The sequence below is a fragment of the Lepisma saccharinum genome, chromosome 24 (assembly GCF_977018435.1).
Source record: "Lepisma saccharinum chromosome 24, izLepSacc3.1, whole genome shotgun sequence".
Lineage (NCBI taxonomy): Eukaryota > Metazoa > Arthropoda > Insecta > Zygentoma > Lepismatidae > Lepisma > Lepisma saccharinum.
Window position 1 is genome coordinate 37,214,633 of NC_139252.1, and position 19,851 is coordinate 37,234,483.

Below are 19,851 nucleotides of genomic sequence, written 5' to 3' on the forward strand. Positions count from 1 at the left end.
CATAATCAAAAACTTCGAGATTCAAATGAACATCATAATCAAAAAGTTTGAGATTCAAATGAACATCATAATCAAAAACTTCGAGATTCAAATGAACATCATAATCAAATATTAAGAGATTCTAATGAACATCATAATCAAAAACTTCGAGATTCAAATGAACATCATAATCAAAAACTTCGAGATTCAAATGAACATCATAATCAAAAACTTCGAGATTCAAATGAACATCATAATCAAAAACTTCGAGATTCAAATGAACATCATAATCAAAAACTTCGAGATTCAAATGAACATCATGATCAAAAACTTCGAGATTCAAATGAACATCATAATCAAAAACTTCGAGATTCAAATGAACATCATAATCAAATACTTCTAGATTCTAATGAACATCACAATCAAAATCTTCGAGATTCAAATGAACATCAGAATCAAATACTTCGAGATTCAAACGAAGATCAGTATCAAATACTTCTAGATTCAAATGAACTTCAGAATCAAATACTTCGAGATTCTAATGATTAGCTGAAACAATAATCAAAGCTGCTACATATGTGATCCTGAACCTGACCTATAATGTGGTAATTTCAATACTGGGGTTTGGAATTTGCCAAACTGGGCACAAAGTATTTGCTGTTTATATTCGTGTTCACATCTCGAAATCGTATAACACATAGTCTGTGCTCAATGTACACCATGAAAGTCTGTGCAGTTCTTATCTTCGTTTGGAGAATACACTAAAACATGCCTATTTTTTAACGATACAATATTTGGCTCTAATATCTAACTACCTAATTCTCGCAAAAGGGCTAGCTAGTATTTGGTAGAACTAATAAATTCTAATTGCACTTCCTGTGGTGGTTTTGGTACTCACCTATCATTACTGGAAGCCATTCGTAGTACGTGATGTGCTGTACCTCAGCCGCGACAATGCGTCTAGTCTCCTGGTAGATCCGTTCGTCGTCCCACTGGGGGTTCAGCCGTGACAGCTCCTTGGCTATCCTGTTGTGCTCCCTAAACATTATGACGTGCCTAACGGTCAATTGTGGGTTCTCGTTTATTCTTGAGTCACCTGTGGAAAGAGGTAAAACTCATTCTCTTCAGCGTAGATTTTCTGATGTCTGAATACTAAAAACTCTCCACTTAGGAACTCGAAAATATTCGATAAGGTGCTGGCGTAAGGACACTGGTGTACATATAGGGGTAACTGATGATGCTGCATCCCATTCCAGAAATTTTGAGAAAATCGAAATTTCAAATGAAGGAAGTAAGGACTCTAGAGAAACCAAGGTGCCAAATTAGAAGCCGTCTCAAAAGAAAAAGTTGAAAATGGTAATTACGAAATATGTTATTGTGTCCCCTACACTTTAGAACCATAGTTATGTAATATCCATCTTAAAATTCCAAGTTCCCTCCCAAAAGGTCCTAGGTTTTCTAAGTGTATGCAGATGATATTTTTTAAGACTCGACGTTCATGCATGCAGTGGAGCTACCATTGCTCTTTACATGTGGTATACGATTACCTTGTTTTGGAATTAACTCCTGTAGCACAAAATCTCAATAATTCTACAATAGAAGTATCTAGATGTAGCAGAAGATTACCAAACAACAACAGTGTTCTATTTCCCTGATATAGAGGGCCCTAGTTATTCTACAATAGACATATTTACATGTAGTGAGAATTCCAGGTAATGTGGTAAATAATTGGCTACGTCTAAAACAATATCATATTATTCTCTAATATACAGGGTAATTCAAAATGAATGGTCCAACTTTACACAGTTATTATGATTTAACTATTTGCGATAGAAAATCAAACATGGCCTCTTCTCACTAAGTGGGCTTATCCTGTTTTGCCGCTGTTCCACCAGGATCGCCAGTGTTGCAAAATGGCTAGTGACCAGTAGAAGATGTATTGTGTGTTGGAGCTATCAAGAACTGATTCACTCACAGTTGTGCAAAGACATTTCCAAATGCGTTTTGGTAGTAATGCACATGTTTCAGCCTTCCGAAAGATTTGTCAATGTTACGACTGTGAATTGTTAGTGTCTTCGAAACCATGGACAATGACTTGCTGTCTCGTACATAGCATGTACTTGGTTATAGTTTGGACGTTTACCACATTACTCGTGGTTCCCACATTGGATATTTGTAATGTGAGTAAAAATTCCACAGTTTTTCTTCATGTTGATGCCTGCAACACATGTTGCATTTCGTTCAAGAACTTCTTACGTATGACAAAATGATCTGTTCACACGTCGTAATTTCTAGCGCAACCAAATACCAGTGTTGCCAATGTCAAAATTAATCTCCTATTGTAGCACCATTGTTAGTCTCCATCAACCCATGCTAGGGTGTCACTACATGATATAGGGTGTCCCAATAAAATCGACGGATTTAATATGCTGAATAGAACACATTTTTTTAAAGAAAAATGACAAATATTTTTACATCATTACAACGGGTAAATGCTCCGATTTAAGGATGTCAAGTTTGATTTACGCAACATGTTCTAACAATACCTTTATCAGTGATTGTTGCAGCTTAGTTGACACGGAGGGTTACACAAAGGAACATCGAGTTTTGATAGTGAAATGTCATTACAAACATGGTGAGTGTTATACAGAGAATGTAAGGAAGCGTTGTGCAATCCTTGGACGTGAATGTGCACCTAGTGAGCGTAAGTTCGCAAGTTGATCAAGAAATTTGAGACAGACATTAAAACACCGCGCTCTCAATCTAACCGGTCTGTTGAGAACATCGTTATTGTTCGTGAAAGTGTTATTGCGAGTCCAAAAAAATATTTCATTCTTAAATCGGAACATTTACCCGTTGTAATAATGTAAAACTATTTGCAATTTTGTAAGGATACAGTATTTTCTTAAGCATATTAAATCCGTCGTTTTTATTGGGACACCCTTATATGATAGGATCATTCCCAGAGACAAAACAATTGTATCGTAATTGAATTGTATCCTACGCTAACTAACCTGACGTGAAGCAAGGCTGTTTATCTGTATCTACGTCGCATGTGCCTGTAGGGTTAGGGTGCTGCGGAGGAAACTCCTGTCCATTTCTTATTTGAGATTTCAGTTCGCCACCAACGTAAGTCCTCGAATCCTCCATTGTCTTATTGTCGCTTCCGTATATAGTGGATGCATCTAAGAAGTGCGTGTTTTCGTTCAACTGTAAAATACTTAAAGTAAATATATTTTTTCTATTCCCTAAGACCCACTAAATGCCACCCTAATCTAAATCCTCACCCCTATCATACCCTCCCCCTCCCTCAAGCCTAAAATCGTTCTGGATACCAGAATGGTTATCCCTCCTATAGTTAGCATTCCTTACTAACTACAGGATAACTAAAACTTACCTGTAAACTAACTCAAAGTAATCTATACAAGTTTAATTAGTTACCAATCATTCTAATGTTCAGTAAATAAACATAAAAAAATTGCAAAACTTGTTCCGGTCAGCAGACCGAGCTAATACAATAATACAAACTCAAAATTATTAAATGTAGTTATGTATAGACCCTCCATCTATTTTCTTTTATTAAGGGAAAGAACCCGATTATCGTCCCCTCTCCCAATACCGTCCACCCATGGTATTGGCGTTGTAACGTGCTGCCAACTACGGAAAACAGGCAGAACTATTTGAACGTGGCCTGTTTAGTATGCAGTGAGAGAACAAAGGTTGCTGTGTGCACGCTAGCGATTGTGTTGTGGAAAATAAGTGTTTTGCTGTTTCAAAAAGTTTAGGAGTGCTGTATTCATTACCACCGCACCACAGAAAGACGGTGTTTGTGAACTCCCAAGCAGTGTGAATGTGGAAGTAGACTGAGAGGAGGAAGGGTGTAGGAAAATTGCTCTAAAATGTTTCATCCTTGTAAGGTGTGCACAGCTGTAAAGGCTCATACTTGAAAACAAATTCTATTCTGTTCTACTTGGTTGAACGTCATTTCCTTGCCCCAGCCTGACACCAGGGTACAACTGCACTGCATCTATTGGCAAAAAGTTGAGCAAACCGGACGGGGCTAGTGTGAATCAATAGAAGTTCATTCGGAATTGGAAATGTTCTTGTATTTGTGACAATTTTGGTTGTAGGTCCAGGACAAGGACATGGACTCAGTATAAGTATTCTGTACTTCAATATACCGTATCTATACAAGCAGTTAAAATTTTTGAATTTTGAGAAATGGGATTGGGCCAAGTAAGATTGTTAACCTGGGGGCCAGGCTATGAATCATTCTTAATAGTGTATGACACTGAGCCATATTGATATTCTCGTTCTTATTTAAACGAATTGAGTCACATAAAAACTGTGTGAGTTTGCCTAGATACCGGGTGGCCAGAATTAAAGTTACCCAACTCAAGAGTCCTCTGTAGCCTGTTCGAGGCATCGTAGAACACTGAAATTTGGTGAATCCACTATGCAGACCATGGGGAAGAGGATGACGATATATATATTAAAAAAGTTCAAATTTCCGCCACCAGGTTGAAATGTGGCGCTGTACTTCCATGGAGGTTGTAATAATGACGTAAGCTCGCGCACTAGTCGCAAAATATCGGGAACAAGAGGCTCTATCCGCCACTGCAACAGCCACTTCGGTGACAACTTCTTCTGCAATCAGCCGGCGGCCTCTTCCTGCTGCAACACCCAGATCTCCAGCCTCTTCAAATTTCTTCATCATCTTTCTTAACCCATGCGTCGTCATGAGCCCCTTTCGAAGTCCTCTCGCATGACGATAACCTTGCAATGGAGCTGCACTATTACTACCGTTCTGATAAAACAACTTCACCAGCAATGCACGTTCTTTCTTATTTAATGGCATGGTGATGACTTCCGAACTTTTGTTCAGCACTCACGATAAGTGATTTAGCTGAGTTATTCATTAGAAAGACATTTGTTAGTGGCTGGAAGTTGCGAGAAAATAATCTCTCGTGTATTGCAAGATTCCAAGGTAAAGGCAAATCCATAACCGAATGGAGCAGTTTACGTCATTATTACAACCCATCATGGAAGTACAGTGCCACATTTCAACCTGGTGGCGGAAAATTGAACTATTTTTATCGTCATCCTCTTCCCCATGGTCTGCATAGTGGATTCGCCAAATTTCAGAGTTCTACGATGCCTCAAACAGGGCTCTGAGTTGGGTAACTTTAATTCTGGCCACCCGGTATGTCTTCTAATGCAACATTGCTCTGATATAGTCACATGACTTAAATATTTACCGGAATTTGATATTTTAGCTCTTTCTAAGAAACTTAAATGCACATTTTGTGGCTAGGTTGGAAAAAGTGTTATTGTGAAGTTTGAGATATGTAAACATACCATGACGGCAAGGTGGAGAGGGGCTAAATTCAAATAAGACATACTTATTTTAAACCCCTGGAATATACAGTTTTTCTCTGTTTTCATCCAGGTCTATTACAAGCGCGGGTCACGTGCCATGTAAAACTGCCAAAATTACCATATTTAGCCTCGTATATCAATTATCTTACGAGTAGTTTTAAGTTATGTTTTGTCGTTGGACTGCAAAATTCACATTGAAGATTATATGCAATAGAATGGAGATATCTAAGACCTAAGGACCTCTGCACCGAAAGCTGAACGTATTTCAAGTGTTTCCATAAGATTGAAGAAATGTTCAGAATCCAACAACGGGATGGCATCGAGGGCAATGGGAGTTTACCCACAGAATGAGACGGAATACGATATGCGCTAATACGAAGAGTGTTACGAGAGACATTGGCACTGTGCATTTTTCAATTAGACGTTCCTGTTGTATAAAATAATACAATCTTTCTTGCATTACTTACCATGGCTTCTTTCCTGTATCCACATTCATGTTGTAAACACACAGTATTGCCAGGTCGAACTTTGTTTTTAACGTTGATATAGATGCTAATTTCCTCTAGGATTCAACTTTCTATATTTCGTGTTTTCATTGGTATTTACGGTTTTCATTTTATTTTTGGATATTGAAGTTTCTTTTTTTTAATAGTTGTAAATTATTTTCGTTATTTTCAATTGCTTTACTTCAATTTGTTTGAGAAATATATGGTTTTTGGTTATTTCATTGTTCAAGGTTGGCTGATCGTTGTGCGATAAGGGAGACACTGCCTTCACTTGTCTTCTTTATATCCATCCATGACACCATCAATAAACCGGATGGTACTAACACCTTTGGACGACATACAGTCCCAAATCATTAATGACCCACCACCGTGTTTAACTGTTGGAACTGTGTTAATGTGATCATTGTCTTTATTTGATTTTCTCCAGACCCTATTTATCCCATCTGACCCGTATATATTAATCTTGGACTCGTCTGACCATATGACACTATCCCAAAATTCCTGGTCCTTGTGGATGTGCTCTTTCGCGAATGAAAGTCTATTCCTGCGATTCACCTTATTTACATACGGCCTCTTTCATGGTATTCTGCCATGATATCTATGCTTCCACAAGGCATGTCGGACAGTTTGATCTGACATCATCTTGCCAGCAACATTTTCTACTAACGGTCATAACTGAGGAACACTTAGACGGGAGTTTTCTCGCACTCTTTTTAAAATAAAGCGTTCATCACGTTTATTCAACCGTTTCTTTTGGTTTTCTCGACACATTCTGTTTTGAACCTTCCTCTCTAAATTTGTTTACTATGTATTGAACTGTGGAGTGTTATTTATTGACTGTTTGTCCATTTTTTCTTAACGAATAACCTCTAATGGTCAAGTTCTTTCACCTTGCCCATTTCGAACACGCTGATAGATAGACGATAGGCCTACAACAATACCTATGCCAGCATTCCGCTTGACGCCTGCATGTTCAAACTTGTTACGAAGTTGCAAACTGCACGAAATCGCCCGAATAGCGGTGGCGCTGTATGCGAGGACGATTGAAACTCTTGCCTGTATGAATAACAATGTTGCATGAAACAGCGTGTTTTTCTCTTTTCACACAAATTATATGCTCAGTTTATACACTTTGAACATACATTTTTATTGTTGTTGGTGAAACCTTCATTAACATTAATTTCCAGGTACATATGAAAATGATTATATTTACTAGTACGTAGATATGACATTTTTTTCCTCGGAAATTCTATGTGTACGTATAACAATGTTACACACTGTATCAAGGAGAGTCTCATAACCTTACAACGCAATCTAATTGGCCAGGCTACGTGACGCATTAACCTAAACTCGAAAGGAACGTCACACAGAGGGGAAAGAACGGAGAATGGTTTTAGAAATTAAGAAAAGAAAAAGAAACATTGAGTGAGAGATTATAAGATGCTTGGGCTACGCACCTGTTCATTTGGGCCCAACGTGCAGTCAGGCCTAGGTGCAATGAAAGTTCTCTCGACGTTCATGCATCTCACATTGTACTTCGAGTAGAACGGGTCGTTCTTAGGGACATTAACTGGGAAACAAGATTCAGGAACATCTTCAGCGGGTCTATATTTACCGTCAGGAGTACAGCAGGGACCAGTCCTTTCTGTAGATAAAAACAAATAACATTTTAAAAATACAGGGGCAACAGTTCCGAACGATCCCTCCCATGTTTTATAGGAGTATTAGGAAGTCCTTTAGAATACTGCAAATTATTGTAAGAGTATGCTCGAAGCTTGGAGGAACTGTTTAGCACAGTTAAAAGTTCCACCAAGTATTATATACAAGAGGAAATGTAGCTTGCGCGAGCAGGGGCGCGTCAAGTATCTGAGCGCTCAGATACTTGACAGCTGCTCACTTGATCTCTGAGCGAACTTGAACCTTGCTCGCCACAGGTGTGAGCCACAGAATATAGCGTTTTTCTGTTTCGATATCGTGAGGCAAAGGGAAGAAGAGAAAAACTGTATGAGGATGGCTGGCTGGCGAGCCGCGAATGGCGACCAATGAGGAAATATTTATGATGAGAACGACTTGCGATATAGCGTAATTAGAGAAGAAGTTCAAGTAAGAGCAGGTGATGTAATATTCCAGTTCTTGTAATTGAATTAAAATGAAAGTGTTGTTTATTCCAAATAATAAATATTAAATATACACCGTAGTTTTGGAAAGTTGTGCAACGGTGTGAAAATGAAAATTTCGACAGTTTAGTTCACATCAACTAATTAACAGCATTTCAAGCACCGAAATCTTGTCCACTCGAAGCAGCCACATTCATCACAGACTGTTCAAAGGCACTGATATTTTTTGATCAATGAGCAAACTGCGTCAAGTAAATGATCTGTCTGCTCAACGAGCGAAAATCTGCTCAGAGAGCGTCGCTCAGATACTTGACGGGCCTCTGATGTTCTTGGTTTCCGGTCGACTCGGACATGACTTTGCAGTTATTCATGAGAGATACGAAGGACGTTTGCTGTTCGAGACCAGATATAGGTCTCTCTGATGACGAAGCGGTGACGTCGTCGCCTTGTATTAAGTGGATCCCGGGTTCGATACCCGGTGGAGGCACATAGTGGTTCGAATCCCACTTTAAACTGTAGGTCCAGTTCCGATTAGCCTCTTGTGCATAAAAGTGGACTTAAAACTTAAATCAAATCGAGGCCAGATATGAAGTGATCAAGTGTTTAAAGCATGTATGTGCTTTTTAGGCTCAGCCCTATACCTGACCCATATAACCAGTGGCGTAAATAACAAACCCGCAACCCCTGCGGTGCGGGGGGACGCACGAGCTTCGGGGGCGCAGTCAGAATGATGAATTAAGAAGACCGATAGTCTTTCTGTATTTGTAGGGATTCCGCGCTTGGTTCACAATGAGGTCACATTGCACACTGATTCGTACACCACTTTAAACTATAGTCCAAGTCCCGATTAGCCTACCTGAGATTGATTGGGCTTAAAAAGAAACAAAACATGCTTCTCAAGAAAGAATATAAAAGTACAACGTAAATATGCCACGAACAGAATCGAGGTATTTACCTGTTACTTTATTTCCAGACGAGGCCAAGTCGTGAGATACAAACTGACCCCAGTTCATCACAGTCAGAAGGCTGACAGTGTCCGGTATATTCACGTCCGGAAAAAACGTCTTGCTTACAAACCTTGAGTTAGGTAGCGGTTCCTTGGACATCGAAACTCGAGGACTCATAATCCCTAAAAATAAATATTTTGGTGATGATTTGAAATTTTACAGAAAAAAAAAACGTTAAATTCCATCTCCTCACCTGAGAGAACCTTATGTGTTGAGATTTATTGTAAATAAACAACGTATATATACGTATTTATATATATGTATCATTCCAAATATTACAAGCGAGATATTTTGTATTATTCTGTACTTTGTAGTTCAGCTTTGACAAGGTAAAGCCACCTGCTAGAATGTTCCAGAACAACTTTCTAATAGTCTGGAGGGGAGTAATGTTTGTGCATATATATCGTCCTGTTTTGTACCTTGTTACATTTGTACTTGGTGCAGAGTCTGAAGAAGACCTTGCTAGAAGGTTGAAACGTTACGTTTAGTTTATGTTTTATAATAAAATAAATTTCTGCCTTGGTCAGCATATTTAGTTTTTCATAAAAAATTGGATATATCCTCCCCAGTCGTACCTTGCATTCCTTCTAACATTATAAAAGGACAAAATTTCATTGAGCCATTGTTCTAGGCGGGATTCGAACCATATTACCGTTACCGGCCATACCCGGAAAACTTATCCTAAGCATTTCCTAACTCCCGAGAGCACCTAAATGGGGTTAACAACCTGCTTCAGGAGGAGAAGCCAACGAGAACACCAAGGAGTGAGATCGGGTCGCGAGAGGGCGACAGTGCCGAACGGGGAGAATCGTCTACAGGGCCGCTCAGAAGCCGTGGGGCTCAAGCCAGGGCCTGTCCTCAGGTCAGCCAGCGGGATCAGCGCCCATCCGACCGTTCCAGCGTCCAGGCGATCCGGAGATAAGTATCTGCCCCTTTATGGTGCTAATCCTTTCGCCCCTAACTTCTCCCTTGTGATAATCTATTGGAGTGCTTGCTAAATAAACTCAGTCACTTAAATATTCAATTGTGTTACATTAATTACCTGATCTACCTCTGACTCGTCGTCCATTGGTCAACGGGTCCTACCCTCTAATACAGAGGGTGAAATCCGGTACGACTAAGGTTTAACGCCCCCAATTGTATCTCCATGGACCAACCCTTGGACAGAATCTTAGCTCGTAACGGATTTCACCCTAGGGTAAGTTGTGTCTCTAATTGTTTCTTACGGTATGTTTCTTACGGTACCGCGTTAAAATTGGACTTCTCGTAGGGGTGGAAGCTGCAAGAGGAGTAGTTTCGTCTACATTTTCTCTCTCTCTCTCTCTCTTCCTCCCTCCATATCTCTCTCTCCCTCCCTCCCTCCCTCCATCTCTCTCTCCTTCCCTCCATGTCTCTCTCTTTCTCTTCTCTTTCTCTCTCGCTTTTCTATTTAGAGAGAGAGAGAGAGAAGGAATGAAAGAATGAAAGAAGGAACTCTTTCTTTCTTTCTCTCTCTCTCTCTCTCTCTCTCTCTCTCTCTCTCCAGGAAGAGAAAGCAGAAGAAGAAAGACGAGAGAGAGAGAGAGAGAGAATTATTTCTTTCGTTCGTTCTTTACTTCCTTCTTTCCAGAGAGAGAGAGAGAGAGAGAGAGAGAGAGAGAGAGAGAGGAGCGTCCTTGCAAACTAATCTCGGCATCTATCATGATTTATTGCAATATTCCCCCCTCCCCCCAATGATTTTTAACACAACTTTCGCGTACAACTCTACTGACTCAACCTTAAACGGTAAAACGAAACGCATGAATAACTTCGGAATTTTCATTTATTTCGAAGTGAAATAAATGAAAATCCCGCACCAGCACCACGTCATAGCTGCATATACTATTTTCACCAGTGCAACAGTATTAGTGTTAATTTTGGCAGGATGCCATCTCATTATATTGTATTACGTAAGTGCAATGTGTGTCAACGAGAGTGCCAGTGCATCGTAATGTACTTCACTGTGTCATTGAGCGGCCAAATGTGATTAGTAGGATTTTTATGACTTAGCATATTTTTTTTGGTAAGGGTGATGTGTTCCCTAAATATATAGAAATTCATATTGTGAGGAAACTAATTGAATGAAGGTGCTTTTTAAGGGTATATTTTGGCATATGAAAGCCTTGACAAAGCATATTTTGATGGATTTTCGGGCATATTCAGCATATTTTCGCCTTTTCAAGAAATATACAGTCATTTTCGAAGTGGATTCGTTTTTACTCCCATTTTCACTCTTTTTGTATTTTTTGACTGGAGCAAAATCTTTTTCATTTCTATTTGAAAATTTACAGGAAGTATTCATTGTGCATTTCAACTCATCAGGGCCCATAAAGTGAACCAAAAATAGTATGTATATGAAAATATTTCAGTCTATTTATAAGGGCATATTTTTCAAATTATAGTGCATATTTTGTAAAATTTAAGGTCAACTTTTGCATATTTTGGTGATGTTTAGATCATAAAAGTCCTACCCCCAGTGATTACGCACAGTAGTAATGCAAGCAGTAGTTACATTTCAACATTTATCTTTCATGGACATGCAAACACGCCCATAGCGCCAGACTGTCGACAATAATACAACAGCCTTGGTGTTGACGGTATCAGATCACGCCTTGTGGCGTCAGACTAAACTGCTATCAACTACGAGCGGCTAGGGACAGCATTGGCAAATACAGGCTAACATTACCAAATAGACAAAATTTAAACAGCCTAACATATTTACATGCTTATTTCAGCTATTATATGCCTGCGTGGATAGGTTACGTAGGTCAGGTTTGGTTCTGTTAGCATGTATTTTCAAGTTACTAATGCTGTCCCTATCCGCTCGTCTATCAAGTGACGTCACAGCGATCTTTGCGAAGCATGTGTTATGTTCCACCTACAAGTGTCACCTCACGTGAGCGGAAAATATGTGGATGAAGAGACAAGTGGGTTTTTTTTCTTTCACGAATGCTTACATCAGACTTTATGTCACAGCCACGTGGTGCGTGACATTGAACTGATCATCATTGAACTAGTAACTCAATTAGTTATGCTATATAATGTATGTTTTCTTTGTTGATAAAAGCAACCCTCACAAGGCTGGATCACATAACGAATTCAACTAAGGGGGGGGGGGGGAGATCGTAATAATTCTCATAGATTAAAAACAACTCCAAATCCAAGACACTCGCAATAATTTTTCCAGACAGGAATTCAACTGGGGAATGCGGTGTCAGACATTACCTGAGCTCTACCGGGTGCGTATTTACAAACCCTAAAGTGTTGCAGAACCAGAGGTATATAACGCTTTCTTATTGGCTGTGCGCACCGGAAGTGTTTATGTTTCGTGTTCATCGTTCTTTGCTTGTTCCTTTACAGAGTAGTATGTCTGTGGTTTACAGGGAAAGTATTGAAAAATTACGCTCGTTTTTATTTAGTAATAATGTTTGTAATCAAATTCTCGAAGTTTTACTTTGTAAAATAATGTTGAATATCTCTGAAAGGGCTTTCAATGTATCTTGCAATGTATGTGAAGTGATTTCTGCATTACAGGAGAAATTTTATAACTTGAAATATGCTAAATAATGCAATTTCTGTACTGCACAACAAACTGTTGCAATGAGAAATTAGAAGCATAATATTGTTGAACAGTATCAAGAATCTTTGGAAATGCCGTTGAAAATACAATAAATTATGCATATTAAGTTGACTGGGCAAACTACTTCATCATATATACCAGTGGCTTCATTGTGGTATTGTTTGCAATTAGTTGGAATACATAAATTTCTCAATAGTCGTAAGTAGTTACAATGTTTCTACTAATGTGACTTTAAATAGGAAAATCATTCAGTTCAAGAAGAGTTCTGATTTCTTTCAAAACATTAATTTAAAAAATGTGCTAAAAATCAACTTCAGTTTAAAGGGGTTTCTTATCTTGTTGGGATAGATCTCTGAAATCTACACTATCAACTTGATCCCTGCCATCTAGCGTTACCTTGGAGGAATACTGCATTAACTTCCGGAATGACAGCCAATCACAAAGCCGATTATCGCTGGAGGTTCTGCAGCACTATAGGGTTTGTAAATACAGGGTTGCCAACGATGTAAACAGGAAGAGCCCGGAAGTGACTGACACTGGATTGCTTAGCAAAAGCGATTAGAATAAATACCTGGGGGATTGGAAATCATGATGAGTTTTGAGCTGTCAAGTCAGAGGGTGCAGAAGTACGAGCTAAAAGCCTAGGAGAAGGAGAGCGAGGTCTGAGCATGCAGGCTAGCACCAAAACGGACACCTCATATATCAGTAGTCCGACACCTCGAGGGAGCACTTCCACACAGTGAGAGACAGGTATTTCCATTCAACATGCTGATCCAGTCTTTGAGGGTGTAAACTCAAGTATTGCGCATTGCCATTCATATGTGTATTGTTACCTCTCGCACGTTACCACCTAGCTATCCATGAGCAGCGAGTTGCCATTAGTTGGTGATGAATGATGAAGGAGCAATTAGGATCAGCATAATTTCTATAAAAACAAGTGCGTATATTGAATAAAAAATTATGTTAGATCCAGTTGGCGAAATTTAAAGTTCCTGATTAATATTTTATTCATATTATCATAAATAGTAGTGTCCAAGCATAATTCTTTGGTACTGTCCTTCAAGCCGTAAGATTCCAATATAATCCTTGCCTTCCAATAAGTTCAGAGGAAATTATAACCATCGATTATACAGGGTGTACCAAAAGTCCCATTACCCCCTCTTTGAATTGTAGACAAACCTGCAAAATGTTATTTTAACAGCATGCGTATGATGAGAGGATGGTATACCATTAAATCAGACCAATGGCCACCATTTACTCTGTGTGCACACCGCCATTTTCATGGCACAGTATTTTTCGCCTCCAGGTGCGATGTGAAATCCTCCGTAACGTGGCTGGCGTGAAGGAAGCAAACGCACTGCGAACAGCTTCTTGAAGTTCCTCAGTTGTCTGATAACGATTATGGGCGACTTTCTGTTTGATGTGCCCCCATAGCGCATTATCACAAGATGTCAGATTTGGGCTTCGGGATGGCCATTTTAAAGGTGCTGGTAAATTTGGCGATCCTCGTCCAATCCGTTTGTCTCTGAACACATCATTGAGGTATTCTCTTAAAATGGCCACCCCGAAATCCAGATCTGACATCTTATGTTACGGAGGATTTCACATCGCACCTGGAGGCAAATAATACTGTGCCATGAAAATGGCGGTGTGCACACAGATCCACTGGAGTAAATAGTGGTCATTGGTCTGATTTAATGGTATACCATCCTCTCATCATACGCATGCTGTTAAAATAACATTTTGCAGGTTTGTCTACAATTCAAAGGGGGGGGGGGTAATGGAACTTTCTTTTGGTACACCCTGTACAATAAATGCTAAAAGAGTATATTTTCATTATTTAATTTTCGTACCTGGTTAAGTCTTTCGGCGGGGATCTCCCCCTAAAAATGTACTTCGAAACTACAACCATGATGAACCCAGGTACAAAATTTAATAAAAATTATGATTATTGTGCTGTGAACATTATGATAATGAATTTACAAAAAAATATATTTCTATACAGCCTATACGTCTGCATATGCAGAACAGAAGTGTGTTTGTAGTGTGTTTAGGTATAAAGGCAAGGGGAAAAGTATCATCTTACCATCGCCTTAGTCTGGAGCGAGCATCCTCTGAAAGGCAGTCATGGACATACCCCAAGAAGGGTTCCTCAAATTGTTACAGGAACCATCTAATGTTCTGTACTTGCTTTCAGGATCGCATTTAATTTTTGGATCGCATTTGCCGGATTCTTCAGGTATAGCAAGATTCATATAGTGCAAAGCTACACCTGCCGCTGATGCTCTCACTTGGTACCTGGAACAAGGGAAAAGCAATATATATGATATTTGTAATACAGTAACCCCCCGAGTTACGTAAGTAATGCGTTCCGTAAACCTTTACGTAACTTGAATTTTACGTAAGTCGAATTCGTAAATTGCTTAAGTGTAACTTCGTAAGAAAGGGTGAGTCACCTAAAATTACCACCGGGATTATTTCGTCAACAACAATTAATATTGAAAAACTGCTTTCGCAGATATATATGCATGAGAAGGGCTCATGAAATTAGTGGACACAATACGTTGAACTACGTAAGGAAGTACGATTTTCAACACAAACTTAGTTTTTTATATAGAAACCCCATTTCATTTTCACGTCGTTTGAAAGTACGGAAAAAATCATTAAGAATGGCGTTTGTTACACTGTAATACGTCAAATAGTTTTCAAGAAATTGTAACCTGAAGTTGAGCGTGAAGGCGCATCCTTCACTATGCCTGTCGACAGAGCCGAGCGCAAATGCCGTCGCGCATACAGCTTGTGCTGAATTTTTCCTACACTCGCCATAGAGAAGTATCACTTCGGCCTTTTCAGAGTTTGAAAATACTATTTTCTCAGCAACAGTTCTGACGTAAGTCCACTATCACAAACGTCTGGTTAATCATGTACTTTGTTAAGTTCTTGCTTTATTTGATAAATTTAGTAAATTAATTTGAAAGTAACATTAAGAAAGAAATGTATAAGGTGCAAAGTTCAATAGTTGAAAACAAAGATTTGTCATGACCAAACGAGAAGAGTTGATTGGTCCGATGTACTAAAAATTATCACGTAATAAATGAGCGCCAATTAAAAATTAGAAAGATGTTAATGTATTAACATTTATGTATGTAACTGATGGCGGAATGTTTAAATTTTATACTTTTCAATTAACAAATATTTGTTAACTCAGAAAGATGTATCAGAACCTTTTATATAATTTGTCAAAGCTTACTTATGTACAAACTGCACATTTTATTGCAACCCGCAGTTGGAACGTAACAACTTCCCTAAGTACAACGCATAGTATGCAGAAGAGTAACATGCTTGTTACGATACACGAATGGCGTCAAAAGGGGGATATGTATGTTACGACCAGTGATGTGCCGTAGACTATATGTTTACGTCTACATGCGTTGTCTACACGTAATCTACGCGTAGATTACATTGGGCTGTATTTTACATAGACTACGTAGACAATCTAAAGTGCATTAAAATTAATTTTCAAGGGTTTCATGAAAGGAAAATGACATTTTCAACTATATTAGTTCCTAACGAAATGAAAAGAACCCTATTTACAACAAAATTTATCTTCTCTTCTATCATCAACTATGGAAGAAGATAAATAGTATGCAAAAAACAACAACAGATGGCAGTCGTGAGGCAAGAGTGGTCTTTTTCCCATAAAAACTAGAATATTTCCTATATTAGGTTTCTTCCTAGGTGAGAAATTGTTCGAATTTGGAAGAAAGAGTATGAAAAGTTCTCCTCACACATCAGTAACTGATACGCAGTATAATTTTCTTTTAATTCCACGGCGCCCTTTGCTAAGTTGTCACCTTTCGCCATGTTGTTTACATAGATTACGTAATTTACGTGTATAAAATAGTCTACGTGTAGAATGTAGACTATCGTTGTTTACGCGTAGACGCACATCACTGGTTACGACACACGAATCAACTTGTGAGAATGTTTGTTTCAAGCGTCCACTTCACGTTACAATTACTTGAGAACTATTTGACGTATTACAATGTAACAAACGTATTTTCAAATTAGCTAAAAATAGAATGGGGTTTCCATTAAAAAATGACTAAGTTTGTGTTGAAAATCGTACTTCCTTACGTAGTTTAACGTATTGTGTCCACTAATTTCATGAGCCCCTCTCATACCTAAATATCTGCGAAAGCAGTTTTTCAATATTTATTGTTGTTCACGAAATATTTCCGGTGGTAATTTTAGGTGACTCACCTTGTATATTATTATTACATGTATGTATAATATACATTGTATATATATATGTATATTATTTATAGAGAATTATTTTATAAATGAAACATAATGCAGCAGTATTTACTCGGATATAAACTATAAAAGTATTAAATATACATAAAATATTATAAGAACCAACTGACATCCATGGTGTGTCAAAGACGCAAAATCCCCAAACATGTCCATACGCACTAGTAGTTGTAATTTTTGAAATTTATTACGAAACTGCGAATTTACTTAAGTCGCGTATTACGTAAGTCAGGGGTTATTGTACAGGGCATTGTAGCTTCCAGGGAAGGCCAAAGTGGCTCACTTGACATTGCCACCTTTTGAATAAGGGAAATTTGTTTACGTGCATATGTACTCTCTGTCCTTTCTATATTTCCCCTTTTTTATTACGTATTCATTGTAACCTTCGATCTTCTTTCTGTTCTAGTTTATATGTTCTGGTGCTAATTTCCTCTCCACTTGATTATTTCTTTCTCTGTGTTTTCCATTGTTTTTTTCAGTCACATTTTCTTCATTATTCTATCCCACTCACTCTCTTCTTTATTTATTTTCTTTCTCTCTCTCTTCTTTATTTATCTTGTCTTTCATTTCTCTCTCTCCCTCTCTTTCCTGACGTATTTCTTTTTCTTTTGTTGTCGCTTCTTTATTTCTCTGTCTACCACCCTTTCTCTCCCTCTCTCTCTCTCACACACAAACTTCTGTATTTCCTTTCTTACTCTATCTCTCTCTTCGCTATTTCTCTTCTAATTTCTTCTCACTATCTCTCCCATCACTTATTTATTATCTTTATCTACTGCTTCCTTATTTCTCTTGTTTTTTCTAGGGGTCCCGGGTTCAAACTAGGTATGGGCTGTTTTTTTGTGAGCGTCCCTTTCTTCAGTTTTGTCCTTTGACAAAATCAATTGCTGTCGTAAAAAAAAAGTACGAAAAGTACATCCTAGTGCCGAACAAATGTTAGAGTTAATTTACAGCCTATCAGTAAGGGGCTGAAACAGAATTATGGCGCTGTAAAATCGATATTATATCTCTGTCGTGTACATACCATGGGTAATTTCTGTTGGATGTAGAAGATAAAAAAAGACCGTTAAAATTAGCTCGATTCTCAATGCCCTGTTTTACTGCTATGCACGATGATTTCGACACGTTTCGACGATTTTAAGACTGCATCGGAGAGCGTGAAGCTGCAAGTTTCCAATAAATAACTTTTTTTAATGATCCCCCACTGTTAAGCAAGCTCTGCTTCCTCGAGCTTTGTAACTTACTACCTAAATTCCTCATAAACGTAAAAACGTAAAGTGCTCCCCTGTACTTTGCACCATGCCATGAAGGCGCGTAGCGGATGTGGAGTTAGGGCCTCACACTTTTTCATGATTACGGCCAAAGGTGGGGGTGATGTGATCAGCACCACGGCCCTGGCAGCCTTTACAACCCAGAATTTGAACTCCCCCGCTGGGGATCGACCCTAAGTCTCTCGCATGGTAGTCAGAGGCCCTAAGGACTAAATTATAAATTTCTACATCTTCATCTCCTTCTCTCACTCTCTTTCTTGCTATTATTTTCTTTCCTCCTTCTACCCCTTCCATCTCTTATTTCTACTTCTCGCTTTTCTTTTAGATTATTTTTGAAATTACGAGAGTTGGAAAGAAATTTGAAATTACGAGGGAAAGTACAAGGGTTGGAAAGACATTTGTGGCAACACGCTCGTTCGATCGCACTACAATGAGTGCGATGAACAGCGATGCCTTACCTCTAGACGTGCTGGAAACAGCAACGCCATCTCTTGATCATACGCGAAGTGACGACAGTCTTGACACTACTTTACGTCCAACCCTCGTACTAATGACGCTGATGTCGCTCACGCAGACTGAGTTGTGTTTCTTAGTGATGGAAATTACCTTTGCCTCCTTCCTAGAACTCTGGAAACAGCCTGTGCTGAGGGAATAATTAATGACGTGCGTTAACGGCAGAAGGATTTGGCAAACTTAGAGTTTTATCATATTTACAGATACGACATCAACTCCCGCTGCTTTCGATAGGATTATGTACACTGGTTTTCTGACGTCAGCTTCTTCCACTTCATAGATACGGAATCCCTCCGCACTCTCACTGAAACAGCCATGCTAAGTACAGAGTGTTTCAAAAGTCACGCAACCCAAACTTTGGTTTACTGTAACATGAAAAACCGTAAGAAATATTCACACTGGGCTTTCTGCATTATGAAGCCTCATCCGTTGAGATATTTTTCAATGCTTAACATTACCAGTTTACTCCATAGAGAAACTTCAATAAATTAATAACTTGCGAAAGCCAGCGTTAATCCCCCCAGAAATGCACTTTTCGGTGAGGAAACTGTGTAAGAAATGTTCTAAGCATCTTGATTATACGTCTGATGACATGTTACTCTGAAGTTTGCGACCAATATGAGTTATGTGCAGCATTTGACCGGTTTGTGTCTGGCGATTATATGAGTTACATTAAAATATGCCATTTTAGGGGCATAATTCCTTAGCTGGCAACACTAGCAGGCAGAAATTTTGTCAACAGACGCAGGCAAAATACATTATAAGTATATATCAATCACTTTTTGGTATGTACTATTGCGCATATGAATCAGAAAATATAAACTAGGCCGTTGTACAAATCTTATGTTGATGTGGTGGAATTGTTATTCTAAATCCACATTCAAATAAACGCCAATGTATTAAAGAAATTATATGTTGCATGGGTACTCCGAAAGGGGTGTTTATGAGAGTTGGAACCACACTTTGAACACATGTTTTCGTAAGTAAATAGCCGGTCTCTGTGGCGGAGTGACTAACAGAGCGCGCTACTATGTCAGAGGTTCAGAGTTCGAATCCCGGTTAGGGCATGGGTGTTGTTTGTGTCACTTCGTCAATTTCATCATATCATCACTCATCGTCGCAACTAGCCAAATGTGGGGGAAAAGCGACGCTAAATAACAAAAATGAAAT

The 19,851-nt window shown here is 38.8% G+C and overlaps 1 protein-coding gene across 1 annotated transcript in view; it reads right to left on the reverse strand.

Moving 5' to 3' along the window:
* LOC145978156 (salivary peroxidase/catechol oxidase-like) overlaps positions 1-19,851 on the reverse strand; it is a 39,129-nt gene that overhangs the window by 14,620 nt on the left and 4,658 nt on the right. The window contains exons 4-9 of the mRNA XM_083110595.1: positions 14,696-14,884; positions 13,158-13,189; positions 8,937-9,110; positions 7,322-7,509; positions 2,994-3,189; positions 878-1,075 (exon numbers count right to left, since the gene is read on the reverse strand). Of these exons, the coding sequence (XP_082966721.1) occupies positions 878-1,075; positions 2,994-3,189; positions 7,322-7,509; positions 8,937-9,110; positions 13,158-13,189; positions 14,696-14,884 (977 nt within the window). The remainder of the gene's footprint in view (positions 1-877; positions 1,076-2,993; positions 3,190-7,321; positions 7,510-8,936; positions 9,111-13,157; positions 13,190-14,695; positions 14,885-19,851) is intronic.